Genomic DNA, 27,068 nt, shown 5'->3' with positions numbered 1-27,068 from the left:
CAGCTGGAGATCGGAGGAGGAGGACGTGTCCCCAGGACCTGCGGGGACCAGCAGGAACCCATGGGACAGCGACAGAACAAGGTGTTTTTTTTTTTTTTTTGTTAAAAGCGACCCCAAGTTTGACTTGGGATTACTGCTTTTTGCAAGTAAAACCCACCTCGAGTCACACTCGGGATTACCGCTAGGGGGCTTAACCTAGTTGCAATGTTCCCTGAAGGACATTAGCAATTCACTGATTATTTCTCTTGTTTATTGAAGATTCGTTGTAATGTTACACCTAATGGACCTGATTTATTAAAGCACTTCAAGGGTGGAGAGGATACACTTTCAGAAGTGAATCTGAGTAATCCAGCAAATCTGACATGGATCTAATCCAGGATTTAGAACATTTGCTAGCAAATAACTTTAAAGAAATCCATTCCAGGTTTGCTGGATCACACAGCTTCGCTGATGAAAATGTATCCTCTAAGGCCCAATGTATCTGTTCAGAGGTTGTTTGTAAACGAAGGACCAAATGCATCTAAAAGAAAAAGCTATAGTAGGTGTAGCCCACTATTATTGTATTGATTAAGGTGTTCTTGTCCAGTCTTCCATGGCCAGGACTCACACACCTTTTTTTTTTAAATATTTCTAATAGAAAGCAGTAAATTTAGTAAGATTTGGTTTACAGAGTGTCAAAAAATGACTGTTTATATGTAAATCATGTTTGTGGCATTTGGGGATTGGAGTTGAGAAAACCCCGGTATAGAAGGTTATCTCTACATGTCTGTCCTGGTAGTCTTTCCTGGTAGTCTGGGAACCTTGAGTGATTTGAAGCGTCTTTTTTTTATCATAGTATTGTGAGGGGCCAACTGAATGATCAATACCAAAACCAAGGAAATGACTGAAAATAGTTCTAGGCATACAATGTTTATTCTAGTGTGGCAGATTCTTTACCAGCAGTCATGAGGGACCAGCCTATTATCATTCCAATCATGTATTTCCTCAGTGCTTAGGAATCATACACATAGTAAAAGAGCAGCTTACATTTCTGTTTAGAAAAGGAAACCCTTGAGATTTATTTGCAGAACATCCCCAGCATGTTGGATTATTTGTGTGATCGATAACAAGCACTTATAACTTACACTGCGTGATTATCAGCAACAAAGCCTGAATAAGGCAGTGTATAGACAACCGTACAGAAAGTAATATACGAAAAGAAATCCTTTAATGAGAGAAATACATGGCTGCCATTGCCGACCTCTTTTTGTCAATACAATCCCACTGGCTTCAATAGTTGGAATTCATTACCGAGAAGAAGTATGAAGCCAGTGAAGTCAGAGGAGGATCAGAACTTGTGATCAACATACATAACCATTTTCTGTGAAGGATCATTCATATGAATGTGTTATGCGAGGGTAAAATGCATGTTAGTCAGCACATTACAATCCATTCCACATCTGTGCATTCTGATACACTGGCCCTGATTTATTTCAAGGATTTGGTTGGTTTTTTACAGTTGTAAGGGATTTAACAAATTAAGAAAAGGAGGAAAGATTTACAATCCAAATCTAAGTCTTAACCTTGGCCTGATTTTTTTAAAGCTCTCCAAGGCTCTTTTATCAGTGAAGCTAGGTGATTGGGCAAACCTGGAATCGATTTTCTAAGAAGTCATGTGCTCTTTGTTAGTAAATGTTTTGAATCCTGGACCAGATCCTTTCCAGATATATTTGAATAATCATGGTGTGTTCTTTATAATATCCAATGAGTCTCCATAGGCTGCAGTCTGGCATGTCACCTTTAACCTTTATTAACCTGAATTGATATATTACTGTATATACCCGGGTATATCTTGACTTTTTCAGCACCCAAAATGTGCTGAAAAAGTCACCCTCGGCTTATACTCCATTCAGGTGCATGGGTCCCACCAGAAAAGGACAGGACAGAAGCAGCCGAATTAATTCTGAGGTGTTCACAGACATACTGTCTGCTCAAACCCAGCTAAATGCAGTCACATTGATTGGGAGGCGTTTCATAATACAGATGGACAATGACCCAAAACATAAAGCCAAAGCATCCCAGGAGTTTATTAAAGCAAAGAAGTGGAATATTCTTGAATGGCCAAGTCAGTCACCTGATCTGAACCCAATTGAGCATGCATTTCACTTGTTGAAGACTAAACTTCGGACAGAAAGGCCCACAAACAGCAACTGAAAGCCACTGCAGTAAAGGCCTGCAGAGCATTAAAAAGGAGGAAACCCAGCATCTGGTGATGTCCATGAGTTCAAGACTACAGGCTGTCATTGCCAGCAAATGGTTTTCAACCAAGTATTAGAGATGAACATTATATTTGCAGCTTTTTAATTTGTCCAGTTACTTTTGAGCCCCTGAAATGAAGTGATCGTGTAAAAAAACCCTTTACTTCCTCATCTTTTTGTTCAACCCAGTGAATTAGATGAACCTAGCTGAATGTTGGTGCTTTGCTTCCCCTGCTGTTTTGATACATGTGTGATTTGTATCTTCTATAAATAGGATACTGTGCTTTCTTCACCTGTGTAAAAACAGGATATAAATTCCAGCTATGTCACAGACACAACCCTTATATCACAAACCATAAATATATGGGACTGCTCTATACAGTATTTGGAGATAAGCTTTGTGCTGTTTAATCTACCACACAACTATATTAAAGCATAAAAAGGAAAATACATTTCTTGTGTAAGATACAGTCTGTTTTTTCTGAAAAAATAAATAAATCATCACCCCTTGTTTCAATAATATTATGTAGACTTAAATTATTTCAGACACTGCAGATGATAAGGTGTCTTGTGTTATGTTTGTAAAAGAATTAATGACTTTCTGATGTCAAATGCAGAATAATTGTATTCTCAGGAGCCCTAGAATAGATATGTGGAAATAAGAAATGTTTATCAGTTGTGTTTTGTAAGTGAAAATAATAGAGAGAAAAAGAAAAAAATGTTTGCTATTTATTTTATTAACATTGTAGTGTTTTGCTGGTATGTTGCGGTTATTTTATTTTTTTTAAAGGATATACATTTTCATGCTGTTTGTGTCACTATGTATATAATCTTAGTTTTACAAAGAAACCCTAGATGACAAATGATTCCTAGAGCAATAAGGAGCTAAACAGACAGCACAGCAGCTTGCTTTGCAGCTCCATTTATCTGATAAAATCTTTTCATTGGGATGTGTGAAAAGATTTCACCAACTGTATGATTATATATGCCATATTTCATATTTTTATATATAATAAAGAAAATAACAAATATTTAAAAATCGCATATTTTTTCTTGACTTCCTTGATCATCCTAGAAATAAACAAATAATAGAAAAAAGTAGTACACTTTGTAGACAGCACTGACTGCATATACTGTACATGCAGGAAAAAAAAAGTTTAAAGGAAAGGAAGTGGGGGTGTTGTGTACCTGCTGCTAAAATGGTTAATTAATTAATGTGAGCGATAGGGCAGGCTGTATGGATTGGAATTAGATATACTTACCACCCAGACTTTGGCAATTTATCAGGTAAAGTGTTTGTCTCCTTCACACTAAGGGAAGTACCCCAGGCGGTAAAAACAAGCAGGTAGTTAACCGCTAAATGCACATCAATAAGTCATAAAAAGCACATTTTGTCCCTGAAGTTGAACTAAGGGACCCAAGCAGCCATAATATGGTGGCTGGGGTTCTAATGAGTATTTTGTCACTGCAAGGGATGTGCTTGTGAGTGCAAGTCCAAGCAGACATCTGAACTGAATGAAAGTGGGAATCTGTTTAGTTTTAAAAAAGGTTTCAAGTCTTACAGCTGGGTTTTGCAAGAAAGTAAGTAATTTGACAGTTTTTTTTAGTACATTTCTTCCTTGCTTTGGTTCAGCAGCTTTTTGTTGCCATATTAAAACAATGTAAGCTTTGGACACTGTATGTATTTATATTGCTATATATACAGTCAGGTCCATAAATATTTGGACAGAGACAACTTTTTTCTAATTTTGGTTCTATACATTACCACAATTATTTTAAATGAAACAACTTGGATGCAGTTGAACTGCAGACTTTCAGCTTTAATTCAGCGGGTTGAACAAAAAGATTGCATAAAAATGTGAGGAACTAAAGCCTTTTTTTACACAATCACTTAATTTCAGGGGCTCAAAAATGATTGGACTATTGACTCAAAGGCTATTTCATTGGCTGGTGTGGGCAATTCCTTTGTTATGTCATTATCAATTAAGCAGATAAAAGGCCTGGAGTTTATTTTGGGGGGAGGGGGTTTGCTTGTATGTGGAAGACAACTTGCGGTAAAAGGAGCTCTCCATGCAGGTGAAACAAGCCATCCTTAAGCTCCAAACACAGAATAACAACGTCCGAGAAATTGCTACAAAAATCTGGCAAAATCTACAGTAAACCATGAGAAAGAAACAAAGCACTGGTGAACTCAGCAACGCCAAAAGACCTGGACATCCATGGAAGACAACAGTGGTGGATGATCGCAGAATTATTTCCATGTTGAAGAGAAACCCCTTCACAACAGCCAACCAAGTGAACAACACTCTCCAGGAAGTAGGTGTATCGATATCCAAGTCTACCATAAAGAGAAGACTGCATGAAAGTAAATACAGAGGGTGCAGTGCAAGGTGCAAGCCACTCATAAGCCTCAAGAATAGAAAGGCTAGATTGGACTTGGCTAAAAGAACATCTAGAAAAGCAAGCACAGGTTTGGAAAAACATTCTTTGGATAGATAAAACCTTTACCAGAATGATGGCAAGAAAAAAGTATAGAAAAGGCGTGGAACAACTCATGATCCAAAGCATACCACATCATCCGTAAAACATGGCGGAGGCAGTGTGATGGCTTGGGCGTGCATGGCTGCCAGTGGCTCTGGGACACTAGTGTTAATCCATGATGTGACACAGGACAGAAGCAGCCGAATGAATTCTGAGGTGTTCAGAGACATACTGTCTGCTCAAATCCAGCTAAATGCAGTCACATTGATTGGGAGGCATTTCATAATACAGATGGGCAATGACCCAAAATATACAGCCAAAGCAACCCAGGAGTTTTTTAAAGTAAACAAGTGGAATATTCCTAAATGGCCAAGTCAGTCACCTGATCTGAACCCAATTGAGCATGCATTTTTCTTGTTGAAGACTAAACTTCAGACACAAGGGCCCACAAACCGCAACTGAAAGCTGCTGCACTAAAGGCCTGGCAGAGCATTCAAAAGGAGGAAACCTGTGATGTCCATGAGTTCAAGACTACAGGCTGTCATTGCCAGCTGATAACTGTATATATATGTTATATATATGTGTTTATATTGCATTGTTGAAAAGTCCAGCTGTAAGTCCAAACACTTTCACATGATTTTCCAGCAGTCTTGTAGCATGTAAGGTGTTTTTGAAACACAGAATATTAGCTTTGACAGAACCACCAGGGGGCTCTACGGCTTGCATGGAGGTGGTGTGAACCCTGAGAAGGGGCAAGGCGCGGAGTCAAAGCAGTAACCAGGTTTTCTCCAGAGCCTCTGATGGTGAGGATGTTGGACTGCTGGTTACTGCTAGGTTGTGTCCCTTGGGAACACTGAGGTGGGAAAAACACGGTACCAAATCACAAAGCAGAAAGATAATCGAGGAAGGACAGGGTCGAGGAAGGCATCAAGCAAGAGAGGTCAGACCACACGCCAGGGGTCATTTGCCAGGGATCCAGGAGGCCACTGTGGGCACAGGGAACACAGGAGACACTGGAAGGAACAGGAGGCACAGGGGCCTAAGCACTAGAACAAGGGGTAGCTCAACAGAACAAAGGGCTCAGCACAATGGAGACACGTTGCACGGACGCGGAGTGCTGTGTCTGAGCTAACTAAGTAGCCAGGGATGGTAAAGAGGCTATTGCCTGACTGACCGGTGAAGCTGCTAAAGCTTGCTAGCATAGGCACACCCAGATTCAGAACTGCCCGCATCCGCAGAAAAGGGGCATCTGCGCTTTAAAAAGGAAGAGATAAGTGTGACAATTGCCTTGGGTCTACTCTTAAGTGTGAGACAAAGATTTATAATTTGGGGGTAAGGAAGCATTGAGTCTTCTATGGATATCCAAAGTAGATTTTAGTTTTGGCATTATTAGGGAAGCGTTCTGTTTGGCAAGATAGAATTTGGTTGGGTAGGGAACTCTTGGTTCTCTTCGAGAACTTTCTAAGTCACTGAGATTAGATGGGTTCTGAGGAGGTAAAGTAGTTTGGGCAAAGGCATAATTTTTATTTCCAGTATTTAACAAAACCATGGAAGGCAGTATGTAGACCAAGTTATTATGAGGCCCTTAAGCTTCACATGTAGTTAGCAGCATATATGGTGCTATAAGATTTAGGAGAACCCAAGAACCCAAAGGTATGGTAAAGAGTGTGGGACCTATTAGAAATGAAAGTGGTGGTATCAGCAGGTAGGGTATTGTTGAAAGCCTTGTGGTTGATGGTGAGACCAGAAAAAACATGTTTGTATAAGAAAAGCATGAGATTAGGTAGTGATACAAGATGTTTAGTGAGAGCATCATCAGCCCTCTTTTTTTGTGATATCCCATCAACTTCCAAGCAAGTTAAATCTGGCTTACCTAGAGGCTTTAGGATTAGGAGAAATAAAATGGGGGGGGGGGGGATGGGCAGGTCCCCAGTTAGATACTGGTTGGTAACCAGCATATCTAACAGACAGATTTGGGAATTGGTAGGAGAGGAAATCCGGTTCAGAAAATGAAACCATGAGACGATGAAAAGATGTAAAAAGCTTTTTTAAGTGAGGTCATAGTAGCATTGCAGGTATATTCTTTCTACCATCCATTTTATTTATCAGAATTATCTTTCTAGTGATGTGTCTTACTAAAGTTATGAAACTGATTTGATTATTGGGTAATAATAAATTCAGCTTGGTAGAATTAGGGCTAAAATCTAGGGATGAGCAAGCGAAATTTTAAAATTCGATCTCATGGCGAATCGGGCTGTTCTCGCTTACCGAACATGTAGGTGAGAACGGCCTGTGTAAATTCAGCCATGGAGAACAAATTTTTTGGGACCTGCAAGAGCAATCAGGGTAGCAAAGCTGTCAGCTCTGCTCCCAATTGCTTTTGCAGCCATGTAGTATGTGTTCTTTAATAGGGACCCAAGAACACAGAGTCCCATGGCTGTGCTCATCATGAATGAATGAATGATGAATGAATGCAGCTGTGGGAATTATCCTGTGATGATTCCCACGGCTGCATTTATTGAGCACAGCCTTGGAATTCACACTAACAGGCGAAGTACCGCATTTGCAATGCAGCCTTGAGAATCCTCTTGTGCGCGATCCCCGGGCACTAGAAGGTAAATGAGGATTGCAGCCACAGTACTCCTCCTGAAATGATTTCCTTGATCTTCCAATGGGTCCGCGAAATAGGTTCATTGAAATTTCGCGGACCCATTGGGGTGTTCAAGGAAATTTTTGCGGCAATGTCAGAGGCATTCTTGCTCATCCCTACTAAAATCTTCATGTCTACATTACTGAACGAAGTGAGCTTGAAGTTAGACCATGTGAGGTATCCGAGTTAGGCTTGAGTAATATTCAGAGACTCTGTTTACCACTTCTAAATATCACTGAAAGTTTTAACCAACCAAGGTGCAAAAGAGTCACTAAACAATGTATATTACGTGGCTGTAAAGCTATCAAGGTTTTTCTTAAACTTTAGAGTTTTTATGACATTTTCAAATATTTTCTGTACTTACAGAAAATGTTCTTGATGCTAAAAAAGCCAAAAAATGCAGCATCTACATTAACTGTTAGGCTATATTATATTACCAATATATTTTTATTTTGGGGTTTTTATGCCTATTAGCCTTTTCAGCGTTATTAATGCTTTTTTATTATTATTATTATTATTATTATTATTAATATTATTAATAAACAGGATTTATATAGCGCCAACATATTACGCAGTGCTGTACATTAAATAGGGGTTGCAAATGACAGACTATTACAGACAGTTATACAGGAGGTGAGGACCCTGCCCCAAAGAGCTTACAATCTAGTAGGTGGGGGAATTTACACACAATAGGATGGGAGATATGTAATGGTGGGAAGTAGTGATGGTTTCAAAAGACAGAAGAAGATGGGTAGGCAAGTTTGAAAAAATAAGTTTTGAGTGCTCTTTCAAATGAGCAGTAAGTAGGAGCAAGCCGAATAGGGCGACAAAGACCATTCCAGAGAGTTGGGGCAGCTCTAGAGAAGTCTTGTATCCATGCGTGTGATGTGGTTATGAGTCAGGAAGTCATTAGTAGGTCATTGGAGGAGCGGAGAGAGCGGCTGGGGGAGTACTTCTTTACCAGGTCAGAAATAGAAGTAGGAAAATAACTGTGGAGGGATTTGAAGGCAAAGCACAAGAGCTTGAATTTGATTCTAAGGTGAAATGGAAGCCAGTGTAGAGATCTGCAAAGAGATGAAGTAGAAGAGGAGCGGTGGGAAAGATGGATGGAGTCTGACTGCAGCATTCATAATAGATTGTAGAGGAGAGAGTCGGGTTAGTGGAATACCAGAGAGGAGGATGTTACAGTAGACCAGACGAGAGATGATAAAAGCATGTATAAGGAGTTTGGTGATCTCAGGGGACAGTTACACATTTTTGTTGTCCTGTGTAGTCATGATTTTTGACAGTCTTTGAGTTCTTCCAGAAGCAGGTGTATTTACAATTTAAAATTATTTTACTCTGCTATGCTACACTGCTGGCCATTCAGTTAAATACGATATATAAGAACAGCTGACTGTACCTTAGAAGTTTTGATGGGAAAAGAGACATCCTAATTTAGGTTTTATTGGTAAAATATGGAAATATAACCAAAAACGGTGAATGTATATGAAAATCACTGTTTTTTTTCTATTCATATCATTTTCTAATTTAGTATGTATTTTTTAAATATTTAGCTAAGCTATGTTTCTTAATGACCCATGTACTCTTCTCCGACTGGACTGAGTTGTAAAACTGACAGTCAATTATTATTTCAAACAATATCCCATAATTATTTTTAGCCTGAATGTAGCAGAATAATTTTCCAAGTGCACTCTCTTCTCCACTTGAAGAGCTTTTATGGTAAATCATATTGTATGCTGACAGAACAACTAGTAGACTGAAAGCAGGTAATTATTGTGCATTTAGGATGTGTTAAGAGACCAACCCTTTTCTCAGGTTTGCAATGTACTGCACAAAATAGCATTTTTTTGGGGGGGGGAGGCTAAACATAGCTAATTCTTGTGTTTAGACCCTTTAATTTAATTAGTGATTCTCTTTTTTCAATAAATTTTTAGATTAAACACAGAAATTCTGCAAATACCCAGAGAACAAAATACGTATTGTTTTAAATTATAGTTTAGACTACAAGTAGAAGCATTACTTTTATTCCAACACCCCACGGAGTCTATTCATCTTTAAGTAATAGGAGGAAATGTAATAGCTGCTTTACAAGGTCAGGTCTTCAATTAGTGTCATCTAAACTGGGAATCAATGTGCATGACTGTTACTGGCTGGTAAAAAGAAAAAAGAAAGCACTATTTCTTTTCAAAGCCACATACTCACAATACCAAGTGGTTTATAAAATTATAAGATTGTAGCTTGTTATATTTTTAAAGTTTGATGTACTCATTACTCTTTTGGTAATGGATAGATTTAAGGTTAAGTGAGATGATGTAATTGGTTCACTAAACAATTGTGAATTATCTGTAATATTGCAGTATTTATTCTATAAATAAATACTAAAATAAACAGTGTCTGAATTCAATTCTACCACACCCCACATCTTGAGTTATCCTCAATAAAAGCTATCCCAAAACTCACCAGTTTTGTTAACATGGATTTTAAGCACTCTAGTACACAAGGATTTACTTCCAGCTGGTTCATGATCCTAGAATGCTCAATAATACACTACATTTCGTAAACCACTTTAAATCTCATGTTACCCAAAATTACAGAAGTGCACAACAAGAGTTTCTTGCCTTATCTTTTCCACCTTCATCTTTTAGGACTCCCCAGAGAATTTCCATCCATTAGGTGCTTTATTAGTTTGATTACTGAATCTGTACTGGATAAAAAAGAGTAGAGTCTGTGATGTTAGAGTAATGTTTCTTTTAATACTGCATATTACCGCTGCTCTGTTGGCTTTGCATAGCTTGAATTTTAGGTGTGTTCAATGTACTATACTTTTAAGATGATGCTGAAAGGTGCAAGTTTTGTGGAGGATTCAATCCCTGTGGATTTTAAATTAGAGTTTTTAATTCCTTTCTTTTGCAGTGTTGCTAAAAATTAGTTACTTTGAACAAAAAGTTCGGAGCATGCTATTTTGGAATTAATGATTTTTTAAAAACAAAATGAGTTCAATAAACATTGTTTTTCAGTGGAGTAAGGACATTTTATACACTTTTTATTACTTGTAATCATTTCACTGTTTTATTTAGTTAGAACTTTATATTTTTTCATATTAGATACAGCGGGGGAAATAAGTATTAAATATGTCAGCGTTTTTTTCTGTAAATATATTTTTAATGCTGCTTTTGACATGAAAGTTACACCAGATGTCGGTAACAACCCAAGTAATCCACACTGTCCCTATTCAAAAAGCACACCTGTTCCCTATCAGTGCAGATTAATATCAACTGATTTAGTCCTAATTGATAGCCTATAAAAAATTCTTATTATCACACAAAAGCATCTCATGATGGTTAAAAGCAAAGAGCTCCCTCAAAACCTTTGCAAACTTATTGTTGCAATATATACCTATGGCACTGGTTACAGATGCATTCCTAGGCTTCTAAATGTTCCAGTGAGCATTGTTGGGGTCATAATCCAGAAGTGAAAAGAACATCATTTCCCCGTAAACTGGCCATGATTAGGTTCTCCTTGAAAGATTTCTGGCAGAGGAGTCCGAAGAATAATCAGAAGAGATGCCGAAGAATCAAGGATCACTTGCGGAGAACTTCAGATAACCTGGAATTAGTAGGTACAGTTGTTTTAAAGATAACAATAAGTAGTCAACTGATATCTATACATGGTTACCGCACAAGACTTCAGTGCTGGAAGAATGAATGGAGAAATGTACTGGGACATTCTTGATAAGAGTTTGCTGCCATCTACCAGTATGCTGAAGATGGATCAAGGGTGAACTATTCAGCCAGACTTTCAAGATTTGTGTGGAAGAATGGGCCTAAATCACACCTGAGCAATGCATGCAACTAGTTTCTTCATGAAGTATTGTCTTGTTTTGTCTATACCAACAAAAGTTTTTCTCCTAAGTCTTAAATAAATTTCAGTAAGTGTGTTCAATACTTATTCCCTGTGCCATTCCAGTTTATTGCACATAACTTAATTTATGGATTCATTTGTTTTGATTTTTTATGTGTGGATTACTTGACCGACTGTTGTTACCTACATCTGATGTAAATGTCATGTCAGTAGGCCCATGAGAAATATTTTTACTGAGAAAAATGTTGACATGTTTAATACTTTTTTCCTCCTCTGTAAATGTAGGGTTGTTTTGCAGACTTATGTTATTTTATTCATAATTTGGACTTTTTAATTGTAGTCAGTAATCTAAAAGTAATAAAGTCAATTTCAGCCAGCATTTTCAAATTATGGCAAGCAATGGTAACACCCCCCCCCCCCCCAAAAAAGAAAAAAGATGATTATATATATATATATATATATGTGTGTGTTTAAAACTGTAAAAAAAAGATCATTTAGATGCTTCTTTTACAAATTGCAAAATTTTGAAATTCTATACATATTTTTGTGTCCTATTTTTTACTCACATACAAAGTTTTGAGGTCACATCTATCTGTAGGTCAGAGTAAAAATAGAATACCGGCTGTATCGCTGTTTAAAAAAAAATTTAAAAAACATGTTGCGTGTTCCTTATTCTAGACTATGCTGCTTTCCTGCGTCCTGTAGAGCATTACCTGATGTCTGCTGCTAATAAGGTGTATTGAGCCAAATCCCTCATTTTAAGTCATGGAATTATTACCTTCATTACAGACTAAGACCAATAACAATGGGCATCTAATAATGAAAACACTCACACAGATTGAAAGCTTGTAAGTCTAAGGACAGAGATACAGCATATTTCTATTTCTTAAATTAACTTGTTAATGTGCAAGCTTTGGCTTTGCCATTTGGATCATATGTACCTTCCCCAGGACAGTGATTCATTTGTTGAAGTCAGGGTAAGGATTGCAGTGGTCACACATTTTAAAGCAAGACAACAAATGTAGGAGGATTGACCCCGATTTATATCCTGAACAATGGATGTAAAACTGCTCCTATAAATTTGGCCTAAAATGAGTTTTCAGCAATGGTCAATAGAGCACAGATGGCTATTTAGGAACAAACATGTCTAATTTAAGACTATTGTTTATTTCTGTTTGAAACCCTCTAATTTGTTAGTTGTGTCTTCATTTCGTTTAGAAGAAAATTACAAAATCTTTAATTAAAGCGGTTTAATGACCAAGCATCATAAGCATTATCCCTGATTATGGTTAGAGAGTCAATGCTATTTCATTGTATTACATAAATATGTGACTTTATATTGTTGTTGTGTCTTGTCACATTATAATGACTTTGGTTAAATTTAGATATGTCAAAGCAGGCTATTCTTTTTGTCATAACCTCTAAAGACAATAGTTTTCACCAGAGCAACCTATTCTTTTCAAGCTACTTTTAAAATAAAAATTATGGTTATTTAATTACAAGCAATTTCCTGATACTATGCTAACATAATAAGATGGATGTTTCCCTAATATTCTGAAATTGCTGAGGATAAAGATACAGGTTGTAAGCACTATCTGGGCAGTTTGCCAAAAAAAAATACAAAAGTTTATATGCAGTGGCTCATTAAAGACTAAGAACAGCTGAAACAGAAACGTGTGAACCTAAATCATTGGGGGCATACTGCAGGACAGATGATAAAATCATCAAATGAATGTGTAACGTCAAGTTTAATTATTGTTACTGATTACCTCTATTTGAGATTTCACAAAACACTTTGTAAGTTGAGTAGCTATTCAGCGTGCCATTCCTTTCTCAATAATTACACACACAGACACAGTTTATTGCTTCTTTTCCCAATATTCTTGAATTGTCTCCAAGTTAGTTCCTTTGTTTTTTTAGGGTGAGCTGTGCTCAAAGCATTTCTCCCAAACACATTACTTGCATCATTGTTTCCAATCCTTTCCTGTTTGTTCGCACTTGCCATGTAAATTCTCTGCTGATTGCTGTTTTTTTCTCTTATCAACAGATGTCTGCTGTTTTCTTCGCAACCTAATATTAAGAAAAATCAAAATCTGGATTCATGTTTGGATAAATTTTTGATTGCCATTTAAACTCAGCTGTGCTTCATGAGCAAGTAGTAAGTCAAATCTATGCCATTGTTATTTTGGGTAATTAATAGTTTCAGATTTAGACTTTTCCCTTTTGTATTTTCTCTCACCACTTTCCGTTTTTGGAATAAGAGGGAAAAAATACACAAATTACTCTGGTAAGATGTATTTGTTGTTTTTAATAGATTGGCCTCCTACAAAGAACAGCATGGCAGGAATTGATGGTTTTACTCCCACACTACCCTTGTCAGCAACACAGATTTAAATAGAAAGAACTTAGAATGACACCATTGGTAGCCAATAGTAAGCAAATAGTGTTGTAGAAAAATGTTTTCATTACCTAGCAAGTTTGTGCTCTATGAATGTGTAAAAGTTAATATGGGGAGCTGAGCGTTTGGCCTTATTTTTCTAGACAAGTGTATACAGTGCTAATACTTGCACTGGGGGACCTGTAGTGTAGCAATATATTGTAAAATGTTTTTATTTCTATTCTTTTTAATATTCTTCTTTTAAAGCGACACTGTCAACAGCTAAATACAGATAAAAGTACAAACACTCAAATGTATACTGACAGTGTTTTCCTTACCAGTTATAATTTCCCAATTATTTTTGTTCATTTTAGTGTAACTTGCTGAACAAATTGTCTATTAACTAGAGTTAATATATAGTATATCTCTTTGCATTCTACTCTTCTGGGGGTGTCTAATTATTAATTCATGTGCTGCCCCAGCTCTTCTGCCCTTATCTGAAGCACCTTACATAACCTTTTAGGTAGCTGCTAAAGAAGGAACAAATATAAATACTATAATGCAACCTTTCTCAACCGTTTCATCTGATGAACCCCTAAAATAAGTTTTAGCTGCAGGGACCCCTGCTATATTAAGTTGGAGAAATGCTAGTACCATTGGTTGCCAGTGGAAAGAATGTCCGCCATACATTAGGGAGCAGAATACCACCTTTACAGACAGATAAAAATGTCCATCACTTCATGCAGCTGGTTGTGCCCAGAACTATGTAGGGATCATCAAAAAAAAAAATGTAGAAACATCAATAAGATGAAGGGAATAGGGTACAGCTTTCAATGGGGCCTATTTAGGTGACAACTGTATAAGGGAAGAATACTAGTTTTTGCAGAGATTTACACCTAATTTCGTTTTTTAGGGCAAGAATTCAAGTAAGATCTCACACGCATAAAATAAAAACTAAAAAACAAAGTTTTGGCTATATATACACTAATTTTTCTTTTTTTGCAATTAGAGATGGATAGTTATGCCCACATTTAATTCACATTTGAAATTCACAAAACCTAAACTTAGCAGCCAATCTCAATGAATTTTGTGAGGACTATGCATAAATACCACAATTTTTTTGTTTCCTTTCATTATTGAACAATGGTGATCTTCAGATTCATCAACTGGCAATAATACCAGTTTATTATTGTCAGTTAGTGATGACTTTAAAGGGGATAACTAGCTGAGGGCCTCCATTCCTCATCAGGTTTGTTGCCCTCCTCTCTAGTTCTTCAACATCCTTTTTGTTATCTAGTGCCCAAAACTGAGCTGCATATTCTAGTCGAGAGAGAGTGGCACCTATACTGTTTTCCCTGGGCAGTACAGGCTGTTATCTAAGGTAGTTGGTTGCATTCAGCAAAATGCATTGTAAAGTCTGTGTTATACTGCCTACTGGTAGGTATGCTTTTTGGAAGAGGAGGTCTGACTACTGCTTTTAACCAGGGCAAGATCGTGTCTCTGTATCTAAAGTCTATACCACTTTTAATATAAGAAAACATTTTGCTTGCTTTGAAAACCTCAGATTTGCATAGCATCCTTTTATTAGTCTATGAATTACTAGAACATCAATCTCTTTTTCAGATTTTGATTCAATTGTTTCACTGCTATTAACTTCACATTTATCAACAATAAATCTCATTTGCCATGTTGTTGCCCAATTAAACAGTGCATCCAGGAATGTTTAAAGACATACTGTATGGACTTGAATTAATTGCATGTCTTTTGCTAACACAAAAGTGATATTTCTAATCCCAAACTCATTGGTATATGTATTACAAAGTAAGGGTGCAACACTGAAGCCTGGACCATATCTCTAACATGTTATCTCAATTTAGAGTTTGAACTATTGGTAAATAATTACCTGATCTCTAAATAAGTCTTTAAGACAGTCAATCTATTACATATTGCATTTCTATCTATATGCATTTTCTTCTATAGACCTTAGTTTACACATCTTTGAGGTACTTACATATCTGTAGGTATGTCACCAAAATTTTTGGCAAATGCTTTTTTAAAATCCAAGTACTTCATCATAAAATTGATTTGTTTCAAAATGTGTTCTTTTATAAGTCCATGATGACTATCTCTTATTATATTATTTTTCAAACAAAAGCTCTTCTGTGTGGACTATTTTTAATTCTAAAGTGTTTTCCCAACTGTAGAAGTTAAACCTATAGTTATTTGGAAAAGATTTAGACTCCTTATTACAAGGGTGCCTAAGCTACACATATGGCCCGCAGAGCTGTCAGATCCGGCCCTCTCCCCATTCCCTCTCTGCTCTCTCTGTTCTCTTTGCTCGTTCTCCTGCAGGGAAATGGTCTGCTCGCATCTCCTATTTTTCTCTATTGAGATTGTGCTGTCAGGAAAGGGAGCTGCTCCCTGCCCACCTTGTATGAGATAATTCCAACAGCATGAGAGCTGTGTCTGTGTCCATGCTGCTGTCATTACCCCTAATGTATAAACCTTCATGTCTCCTTCACTGATTGTCATAGAAATGTAAAACATTTAGTGTACACAGGGGACCCTAAGAACCCTAATTAATTGTAAGAAGAAGGAAATGTGACAAAGTGCTGGACGCTTGTGGCTAACTCCACCCAACATTTCATCGCTACGGCGCCATCACAAGATACAAGAATACCTGCCATACTAAGCTTCCCTATCACACATGGCCACTTACCTTTTGTGAACCCCAGTTCGTCTTTATTAGTAGAGAAAGGAAATTGTAAAATAGGTGGGAGACTCTTGTGGCCCCCCACACTAAAATGTTATCACTTCTACCATACCATGGTGCCCTGTCACATATAAATGTCCACTTATGTTCTTTGGATCCCATTTTCTCCTGAAATGGGAGCTGTAGCAATATTAAAATATATGATGAGTGGGGGACTCTTGTGGCTAACACCCCCTAAAGTTTTATTGCTGCGGCACCATCACAAGATATGTAGCTATTATACCCTGCCATCCTGTCACACATATCTGGCCACTTACCTTCTGTGAACCCTACTTTCTCAGGAATGGGGAGATGTAGAGATCTGAAGATTTAGTATTACATGCAGGTTCTCCCCGTTTCTGCGTGGGTTTCCTCTGGGTACTCGGGTTTCCTCCCACATCCCAAAAAACATGCAGTTAGGTTAACTGGCTTCTCCCCAAAACTTGACCTTAGACTAGATTAATGACATATGACTATAGTAGGGACATTAGATTGTGAGCTCCTTTGAGGAACAGTTAGTGACACAACTATGGACTTTGCACAGCGCTGCATAATATGATGGCGCTATATAAATACTGTGTAAAATATTAACATGTAGCCCTTGGCTATCTGTCACATGAATTGCATTTCTCTGTAAGTATCCATTGCAGAGATTCTTGATTTGTCATCTCTTGTATTTGGTGCATGTATGTTTAGGTAACTAGAAATATTTAAAATAATTTTCAATTAAAACTATTCTAGTTTTAAACATACATCTTTAATGTTTGTTTGCATTGTGGCCCGTGATTTTTATCCCAATGTCAACAGCGGCCCCCAGATGAAAAAAGGTTGTGCACCACTGCTTTAATACATATAGCCACCACATTAGCCTCTCACCAATCCATGGTACCAAGCCAGTAACTAAAGAGTCTAAATGTAAATTTTCCCTTTTATTTTCACCTTTTTGCACTCATCTTCCTTTTCTTAGACCCCTCCTTCTCCTTTCAAAAAAATTAAACCACTCAAATCCAGAAAACAGAAGCCTAATATTCTATCCCCATGTTTTCATGTATGCCAGCCTCCAGGAGGTCTAAATATTTTTTTACACAGCAATAAGTCAAGTGAAACAATTTTGGATCGCATTTATGATTTGTCAGAAAATAATTCCATAAAAATGTGATTACTATATCTACAAAAAGGAAAAATTGTAGGTGTTTTATCTTGTGCTTCCAAATACAGATAAATTGGGTTTTACTGAGCTCTATGGGAGTTCTAGTTAAGAAATGGCTGGAGACTGGATTCTTGTTTTGTTATATATAAGTTGTTTTCTCTTTTTGTAAATAAACTAAAATTACAGTCTTTCTGCTAAGCTTTTAATATCTTTTATAATGCAAATTAAACATATTTTTTTCAAATCAACTTGAAACCAATTTTATGCACATCTTAATATTTGCAAGAACATTGAGGATGACATTGATGACATGCAGTTTATGAAACATCTGCTTGGAAGGCATGTCACCTTCTCATTTTGTGTCATAGTATTGAGTAAACATATTTGTCAGATATTTGTTTTGCCATACTCTCAGAAGATTCCTGTCACCAGGTTGTTGTGTGTGTCCATTACCCATAGTATTATCCTGCTGTGCAGCTACAGAATATTTGCCTTCAACATATGTCAATCTGCATATTTGTTTTTTTGCCTAATGATTTCAACAGTTCTAATTTTCTTTTTACTTATTGTATTATAACAAAGGCAATTTGTTCCAATATAACAGAGGAAGAACAGAAAAGACAGGGGTTTGAAAAGTTGATTGAAAATTAATAATAAATTGATCGGATATTTCATCCTAAATTACATAGCAATCATGCCGTATATCCAGTTATATAATCACAGGATTGGAATATTCATGCTATACATAATACATCTAACACATTCATAAAATGTGACCGATCCAGTCTATTTTTAACTCGAAGCGTTTTGCCTAGGGAGGCTTCCTCAGGGGCTGGCTGATGGTTAAATGGTCTAAATAAAAAAAAAGTGTATAAAGTACATCAACGAAATGGTTTATACAGTATGAGTAGATAAACATAGGTAGTATGAGTTTTAACATGTGCATTTAACTCTTAAATGTAGTTTGAATTAGGTGCTATATATTTGATTTATATTCAAATATGTAGCACTCATACTTATTTGTTATGTTCATTTACATTAAAGGATGGCTACTGACAACACCATAGAGAGATAAAGAACCCTTAAATCTTCTGTACGATTTGTTCTAATAATTATAGAGGGATCTTTACAAAGATTACCCATGGAGTGATGGATTGAAGGTCTTGCAGCTGGGGCACTAGCCAAACAACTTGATAAAGCTAAATAAAACCTTGTTTCAGGGTAAAAATCTTAACTGAACTGTCAGACTAAATCCACTAATCAGGTGCATAAAAACAAAAGCTGACATTGTGAACTTTGTTAAAACAGCTATAGTCTGCATAGAGAAGCCTGTCTTCTTGCAGCAGCTAGAGTGTTAGGATGCTTGCTGTAGTAGAAATCAGTAAACGCATGCTCCATACTGATTGGAAATGCTCTGACTCTTAGCAAGAGGCATATTAGAAATGTGAAAGGAGACCACTGCTTCTTTATAAAGCCTAAAATCCCACTGTGAAGCATGTCGGTACAGCACAGGTTTTTCTACTTTCCAGCTAATTTTTAAAGAAAACAAACTGTAAAAGTTTTCACAGCTTTTGTTTTGATGCACCTGGGCAAAAAGCCAGAAAGCCAAAGGGTGTCTTTAATTCTCAGTATGTTTTAAGTATAGTGACATGTATGGGATATCATTATATGAGAGTCATAAGGCTGAAGGCTGTTTTGTGATACAAACACGACACCTGTGATTGACATTTCTTAACAAACTGTAATACAGGAAAATTTAGACTATTTCTCTCTCCCCATTCTCCCAGTCACCATGTCTAAACCTCCTTGAATTACACACAATTAACAATGAATTACTAGAATAAATGGAAACTAGAATCATTATAGGGTATGAATTTCCTGTTGCAGGGTATCTTTTACTTCTTGCCTGACAAAATCATTGTCAGTAGGACTGAAAGTGAGAGATAACCTCCCTTTTAAAGTCCAAAATTGTTTCTATTTTTTTTCTTTTTATTCCAAAACTAGAAATCAATTTTGGGTTGTACATAGACAAATATATCACCTGCTGTTTCTCTATTTACATCAGTGCACAGTGAATAGACATGCATAGCTACATTGCATTCAAAAAATGTCATCAGATTCAACATATATCTTTTTGTTAGAACTGTAAACTAAATTGGCTTCCATGACTAGAGATAAGCGAGAATGTCTCTGGCATTCTCACAAAAACTTCCTCGAACTTCCGATGGGTCCGTGAAATTTCGGCAAACCCATTTCGCGAAACCATCAGAAGTTTCTCCATTGAGAGTTCATCTACAGTTCAGTTCCCACGGTCACCGAGCTGATAAGTACAGCCTGCAGCCTCCATTGAGAGTTCGCCTGCAGTCACAGCTGATTAGAGGCATTTGAGGCACAGCTGGGACCTCAAAGCTTTCCTCAGCCAATCGGAGAGCACTAAAGGTTTTGAATGGGGAGACTTGTCCCCATTTAACCTCTAGTGCCGGGGATCGCACACTGGGCTGATCAATGAATGCAGCCGGCGCTGCATTCATTGATTAGCACAGCCCGCATTTTTTATTTTTTTTAAGTTAAAATTCAAACTCGATCGGCCAATTTACACTGGCCGTTCTCGCTTACAATTTCAGTACAATTGGCCGCGAGATTGATTTTTAAAAACTCGCTTGCTCATCCTTAGCCTTGCTTCACTGAACATCTATGGTAATTAGTCCTTATATGGACATAGTATTATGTGGACCTGAACATTTTTCAATGTGTCTGCAATATGTCTGCCCCCCCCCCTCCAATTAGGCAAACATAAATATTATATAATACACTCACACTGACTGTCTTAGCAGACATAATCTTTGAAACGGTATAAAGTCTAAGTATAATAATGCATTTTCTTACTTTATTTTAAGACAGAACATCCCAGACGGTGCTACGGCATATGGATTTCAGGACGACATGTGATGAGGTGAGCTCTAAAGTTGACAGTTTAAACTGTTTTAAATTAGCAAATACTTAGGATCTGTTTTTTATTCTAAATTATGTAATGCATAGATTTTCCAGGGGGACTGACGTGTACATTTTTAGTTGTAACAGAGCTTTTTGGTCATATTTTTATGAACTTTTCTAATACAATGGAGATTTGGGTTTTTAAGTTCCATGTAAAAGGTTATTATTGGATGGCTTGTAAACGCTGTCATATAGGTAAAACCACATTATTTGTAATCTGCAATTTTCGTTTAGCATCCAAAAGATTTTTCTTTAGTGTCCCCCAGATGAGACATAAAATACCAGGTTGTGTCTGTTTTGTTTGTATGGTTGTTGCTGTTCTGGCTTTTACGTCTGATGCTGATTCCCAAAAGAGGAAAAAATGATTCTGCTGATGTACTTGTAGTTATTAGTTTGCCAGAACTATATTAAACAGTGTGTCATCCTGGGGATTCGGTGTGAATTTGACAGAAAACTCTTTTAACATGTCACGGGGGAGATTATTTCTGCTGAGTAATTGTTACACCCCTTCCTCTTAGCAATAGGATCATATTAATTTGTCTAAATGTGTTTATGTCCATGATGGCCACTTAACAGCTAGAAAGCTAAATAGCATTTACAAATGAGAAATGCTTGGTCTTAAAAGAGGAGGCTACAGATGTAAGAAAAGCATTGGTGAAAGCTCAGAATGACAGTTAGCAGTATATGTAGACCCAATCACATTGACATGTTATTGTAATTTCAAATGGGATTTTAATCCTTTCAATACTAAAGCTTTCATTAAAAAATATACCTGCCATGGTATAACAAAAGTAGACAGAAGGGGCTTTGTAGTGGCAGAGAAAAGGTAAATGTTTTTACAGTTTTTTAGTAAACAGAAAATAATTGTGTTAAAGTCAGCGGTTATACTGAACAGAGTTCAACTCTGAGACTACATAACTGTAACGAAAATACAGAAAGTGGTTGTGGGGTGTTTAGTAGCACCAAGATAAAGTAAAGGAAGGAGAAGAGGTAACAAACAGAGTTAAAACAAATGTTGAATTTTTTTATAAATGTTGCTTTTTTATTAAAATGCTTTCGCTTTTAAGTATTTGAAATTGAGTCAGAGTTAATCTACTTTAATATCAGTTGCCCTTTTCGCTAACCCTGGTAATTGTGAAAGATAATGTGCTGTAGTTATTAAATTTCAGTTCCAAAAGATAAGGAAAGAAATCTCAACTTTGTAGAGTCAAATTTCTAAACTTCATGAGTTGTTATTTTAAAACCTAATTACATTCTCACAATGTATTACTATAATAAAGTCAAATTGCATATACAGTACACTGTAATACATCTGCTGTGCTACAGAAAGGGTTAAATATTTTGTGTTAACCTGGCGTCTGACCCCCCATCATCATCATCATTTCTCCAATGAACTTTACATTTGCTGGCTGTCTTTTTTTTATCATATGATCATTTCTTGTATATAACAAAATGTGATTCAGGTGTGATATTTTTTTTTGTACGTTTTTCATTAAATATTTAATTCAAAAATGAAGTTATTTTTTGGGTTTTAATATTTTTTCATAGGAAAGTTATTTTATTTCTGTCCTAAATGCCTTAATTTTTTAAATAACCCCTAACTCTACCTATAGAATCTGATAGCAAATGCCAGCCAGGAGATGGTAGAACTTTTAAATCAATATTAAAATATGTAAACTTTAATTCAGCTGATCTATTAGTAAAAAAAATATAGGTAAATTATTTTACTGTTGTCTGTTGTAACAAAGGGCAACTAATACACAGTAATTAAAGTGTCATATGTCATATGCTTTAGTCAGTTGCCTGCAAGGTAGTCCACCAAAAGTATGCATGTAACCAAATATCTGCACCATCATATTATGTATTTTCTTATTTATAGTTGCCCTAAATGGAACTCCTGACTACCCTATTCTAATCCCTTGGTTAGCTCTGTGTACTACATTTACTTATAATGGCAGTGTATGGTAAGGTAAACTTTGATATGTTTTTTTGTTACACATATGCTTTAACTGATTCCACAAAGAGTTGAACTTAGTTTTAAAATATTCAGGTCAAAGACACTTTGGTGTATATGCTGTTATTCCGAAGACACATCTACCATGTAGACCAATGTTTCTCAACCAGTGTTTCCTGGAACCATTGGATTCCTCCAGAGGTTGTTAGGGTTTCCTTGAGCAATGGGCAGTTTGTTACTCTCAAGTCAGTTTAACTGACCATTAACTCTCATTTACTAATGATCTTTTTTTGGCTGTGTAATGGTGACAGGCCAGCAATGTAAGAGACATTCTTCCCAATTTCCACCACTCTAATGTTCTGTGAGCTATGGATGTACCACTTAAAGCAGGGGTTCCCTAAGACCTGGAAGGTGTTTCTACGGGCTTCTTTAACAATGAGGAATTTATGCTTCTCAGGTCAGTTTAACTAACAACAATTATGTTTCTGGTCATCTAGAAGGGTGGCATTCTTCACACTGACCCCCACACTATTATACAGTGAGCTGTGGATATAGAAATTATAGTAGGGCTTCTGCAAAGACCTGAATGTTATTTCAAGGGTCCCCCCATGAGTCAAGGAAGGTCATTCTAGACCATTTCCTAAAAAAGAAAGTACAAGTCGTAATTATATTAAAAAGTATTCACCACATTTTCATGTTTTTTGTCTTAGAATACTTAATAACTCTAATAATTAACTCTTCAATGAAGAGAGATTTACCAATATCACCCTAACTCAGTGGAGTTTTTTTCAGAACCCAGTTTCCGAACCTTACTCTCCTGGACAAAAGGCAAGGTAATATTTTAGAGAAAACCCTAACATTTAGAGATCATTTGTATAAATGATAATCCATTAATTTCCTTATAATTATTTTAAATGAATGTATTAGCAATTTAAAACAAAAATACCAATGAAGGAGCAAATACCATAAAATTATTTTTGGATTGTCATGCAATCATCCCCATCCACCCCCACCCCCACCATGCAAGGCATAGCATTGTTTTATAAACATTTGTTACTTTTGTTACTGATTTTAAAATCTAGTGTAAACATACACACATAAAATCTTTGATTATACATTTCTAGGGGCCTAAAATACTTTACTATTTCTAAAACTAGTACATAGCAATTTTAATTAAAAAACCATGTTGAAATCTTTGATGTAATATGAACAGATTCTGTAAAAAAATAAAGGTCTTTTTCAGGTAGAAAACATAGACACCATAGACCCACATCAATATTACATTTTATGATTTACATTTATTTGATAATTTGATGCTAGGATGCAGAATAAATTTGTGCATATTTTATTAAAGCATATATTTTGCATTTAGATTTATTTAGATGTAATCAAAATGTGTCACACAAGGACAAAATGATTGAAAATAGAAATTCAGATGTCCTTTCAACAGATGTTTACTTTGCATGCATTTGTATATTATACTTCCTATTGAAGCCCATCTATGGACTTTCTTGTAAATTAAGTTATACAGGCAGTCCCCGAGTTAAGGACATCCCACATAGTGACGACTCCTAGATTTGAATTTTTGTGTACAGAATGAAGGCTTGATGGGGGGGTGGAGGCCATTTGCATGACTTGCAGAAAAAATCTTTTGCTAGACACAGCTGAGGTTGTAGGTGATCTTAAGCAATGAGCTTTACTGCAAGATCTTGTAACTCTTTAATGACCAATACAAACTCTGCAGTGGTTTCTTTTTGCATATCAAAGCACAGATTGCTCCAGAAGTTAATGAATATCTAAAATCCATAATTTTTTTTTTTTTTTTTTTTTTGCTTTGTTTGTGATTAACTCACAGTGAGGATTTTATACAGTAACTGACACCATGCTGCCTAATAATATGTTGAAACAAACATCTGTCCTAATTGCATTTATTAAAATAATGTATCTGTTCCGAATTACATACAAATTCAACTTAAGAACAAACCTACAGTCCCCATCTTGTATGTAACCCAGGGGCTATCTGTACTTAACTAAATTTTCCTTTCAAGTTCGTTGCCAACCCCTTTCTTGGTTTAAGTGCCACTAATATAGCTTTAGAAATACACCTTCTCCAACCAGTTGTCTTGCTCTGGTGTCACTGTGGCAAACTTATCTTTTGGATTCTGAAAGGTCACCGGCATTAGTCATCCAATAAAGACATTGATCTTTAATAGGCCGTAGGATCTGATGGATTACTGGTCTCCTATTACAAAACAATTGTTTTCCATGTAAGCCCACACATCCTCTAAGGACGTTCAAATCTTTGAACAATGGCAATCATTACCTTGATTAATTTACTGCAGACAGGGCCAAATGTCGCATAAGACCACCTAGACCAGTGTTTTTCAACCTTTTTTGAGCCACGGCACATTTTTTACATTAAAAAAATCCAGCGGCACACCACAAATCAAAAGTGTTACAAAATTACACTTTGTAGCTAATTCTCGCCTCTAAAAATAAACAAGGCACTTGAGCTACCTACTGCCACCCACTGACATGGAAGAGTATTACATTACTCTGCCAGTCACTACAGCACAGGCACTCGACAATGATAATTGGATAATTTTCCACGGTACACCTGAAGATCTCTCACGGCACGCTAGTGTGCCACGGAACAGTGGTTGAAAATCACTGACCTAGACCATGGCATGATCACTAGAGGATGGGATTACAACATCTCAATGTGGAACTGGAATCTACTGCATCAGTGCATACACAGTGAAAGTGATTATACTAAACTCACATACAGTGCAAAGATCTGTGCACTGTTCTCTCTCTCCCTCCTTTTCTCTCTCATCTCTTTCTTCTCCGTGTTTCTTTCTCATCTTCTAAATATTAAAAAAAAATGTGCCTGATTTACTTAAACTGTATAACACTGGCAAAGATAGAGTATCCATGAGGGGTACCTGGGAGATCCAAAAAACCTGGAATGGATGTTTTTTTAATTATTTGCTATTACTTGGCAAATGTTTTTCATTCCATTCCAGGTTTGCATTGAACTACTATCTATTGTCAGTCCTTGGTTACATTCTCTTTTCTCTGTACACATGATCATTTGGCAAACTCATATACTCCTTTGGTTTACAGTACAATCTGCATGGAGATGAAACTCAAATCTGTCTGTCTACCCCTGACTTATAAAATTATATAAAATAATAAAATGAATGTTATGTTACCATGATTTCTGTGTTGGGTTGCACAGAAAGCAGCAACAAGAAAACCTGGCACAGTAGCAGCATTAAGGATGAAAGAAAAAAACACAGGACATACTGTATATACATTATGTAGTATATTGGTATTTATCTTGTGAAATTATAGCGAAAACAACCTTGACCTTAAGAAAATATTATGATACTGTAGAGCATCATATATAGTATATACTATATATTTGATACCTATAGCACCATTTTAATATAGCTAAGCAAAAGCTAGTTGCAGATGTTATGCTAGTAATACTGACCCAGTAAACGATACATGTCATTGTATTTTAAAAGTAAGTATGAACATCTATTGTTGTACAATTTTAGCAGTTCCAAATGAAATCATTTGGAATAAATTGCTATAATCCTGCTAATCTATTAAGCGCTTTCTGCATGTAGATTTTTGCACACACAAATCTAATAAAATTGTAAAGGTCTTCGAGAAAAAAAATTTTTGCCTTTATTACAATCAAGGTCTTTTAGTTCATTTTTCCAGTCTAAGCTTTGCATTACTATATCAGTTGTATTACTGGGTACATTTTGGAACATAATACAGCTTTGAATAATTATGTTATATATTTTTCATTTTTGGTTTTATGTTTGTTATATTTTTTATGTATATTTTTGGGTCTTGGATCTTTAGTAGAGTTTTATTATTATACAATTATTTGTCTATAATCCATTGATGGGGTAATTTAGTTTAGAGAGTAGACAGCAACACACACATATTCTTTGTTATTTGGGGGAAGAGTTCTTTTAACAAGATTTCTTAATGTAGGGATAAATATACATTTTTTGGTAGCAGAATATTCGCCTGTTCCATATCTTCAGATTCTTCCCAACATATTCAAGATATGCCTTTTCTAAGTGTCTTTTCTTGAAGTAAACTTACTAGTATTTTATAGACTTTAAAACCTGTAATGTCTTTGTAATGAAAAGTATTTGATGTACAGTACACCTGTTGTAACATATTATTGTCCTTAATATTGGATTGTCTTGGTAGGTGGGTAAAATGATGTATATTTTTTTCATTTAAACTGTGCAATCATATTCTTGTCTTTCCCTGTGGTGCTTCTTTCTTTGTTTAAGATAAGTAAAGTTTGATTTTTTTCCACTGCTTAAAATATAAATGATAGATCGTACATTCAATGTTTGATGAGACATAGTTGTGGAATGAATTGTTAAGATTGTATGTAATTTACATTGATGTTAGTCATATTGGCCTTTATTTTCAGTCTGAGTACAAAAAGTATATAGTAGAAGTAGTTCTGTGTTGTTAATGCCGAGGAAAATGTGTTCATGGCCTGTGTTAGCTAGTGCTGTAATTTCTGTTTGTCCATCACCAGTTCCTGGTCATATCATATATATGG

The 27,068-nt window shown here is 36.2% G+C and overlaps 1 protein-coding gene across 5 annotated transcripts in view; it reads left to right on the top strand.

Annotated features, from left to right (window-relative positions):
- The window catches only part of SNTG1 (syntrophin gamma 1), a 279,759-nt gene that overhangs the window by 149,938 nt on the left and 102,753 nt on the right, over positions 1 to 27,068 (top strand). For 4 of the 5 annotated variants that reach the window (XM_072411228.1, XM_072411230.1, XM_072411226.1 and 1 more), the window contains 2 exons: positions 13,280 to 13,390; positions 20,409 to 20,464. In XM_072411228.1, the coding sequence (XP_072267329.1) occupies positions 20,438 to 20,464 (27 nt within the window). In that variant the 5' untranslated portion in view covers positions 13,280 to 13,390; positions 20,409 to 20,437. Of the gene's footprint in view, positions 1 to 13,279; positions 13,391 to 20,408; positions 20,465 to 23,251; positions 23,293 to 27,068 lie in introns of all 5 variants that reach the window. The other variant, XM_072411229.1, reaches the window with a different exon arrangement.

Source organism: Pyxicephalus adspersus, chromosome 5 (assembly GCF_032062135.1).
Source record: "Pyxicephalus adspersus chromosome 5, UCB_Pads_2.0, whole genome shotgun sequence".
In the NCBI taxonomy this organism is placed as follows: Eukaryota; Metazoa; Chordata; class Amphibia; order Anura; family Pyxicephalidae; genus Pyxicephalus; species Pyxicephalus adspersus.
This window is presented reverse-complemented; position numbering and strand designations above follow the sequence as displayed.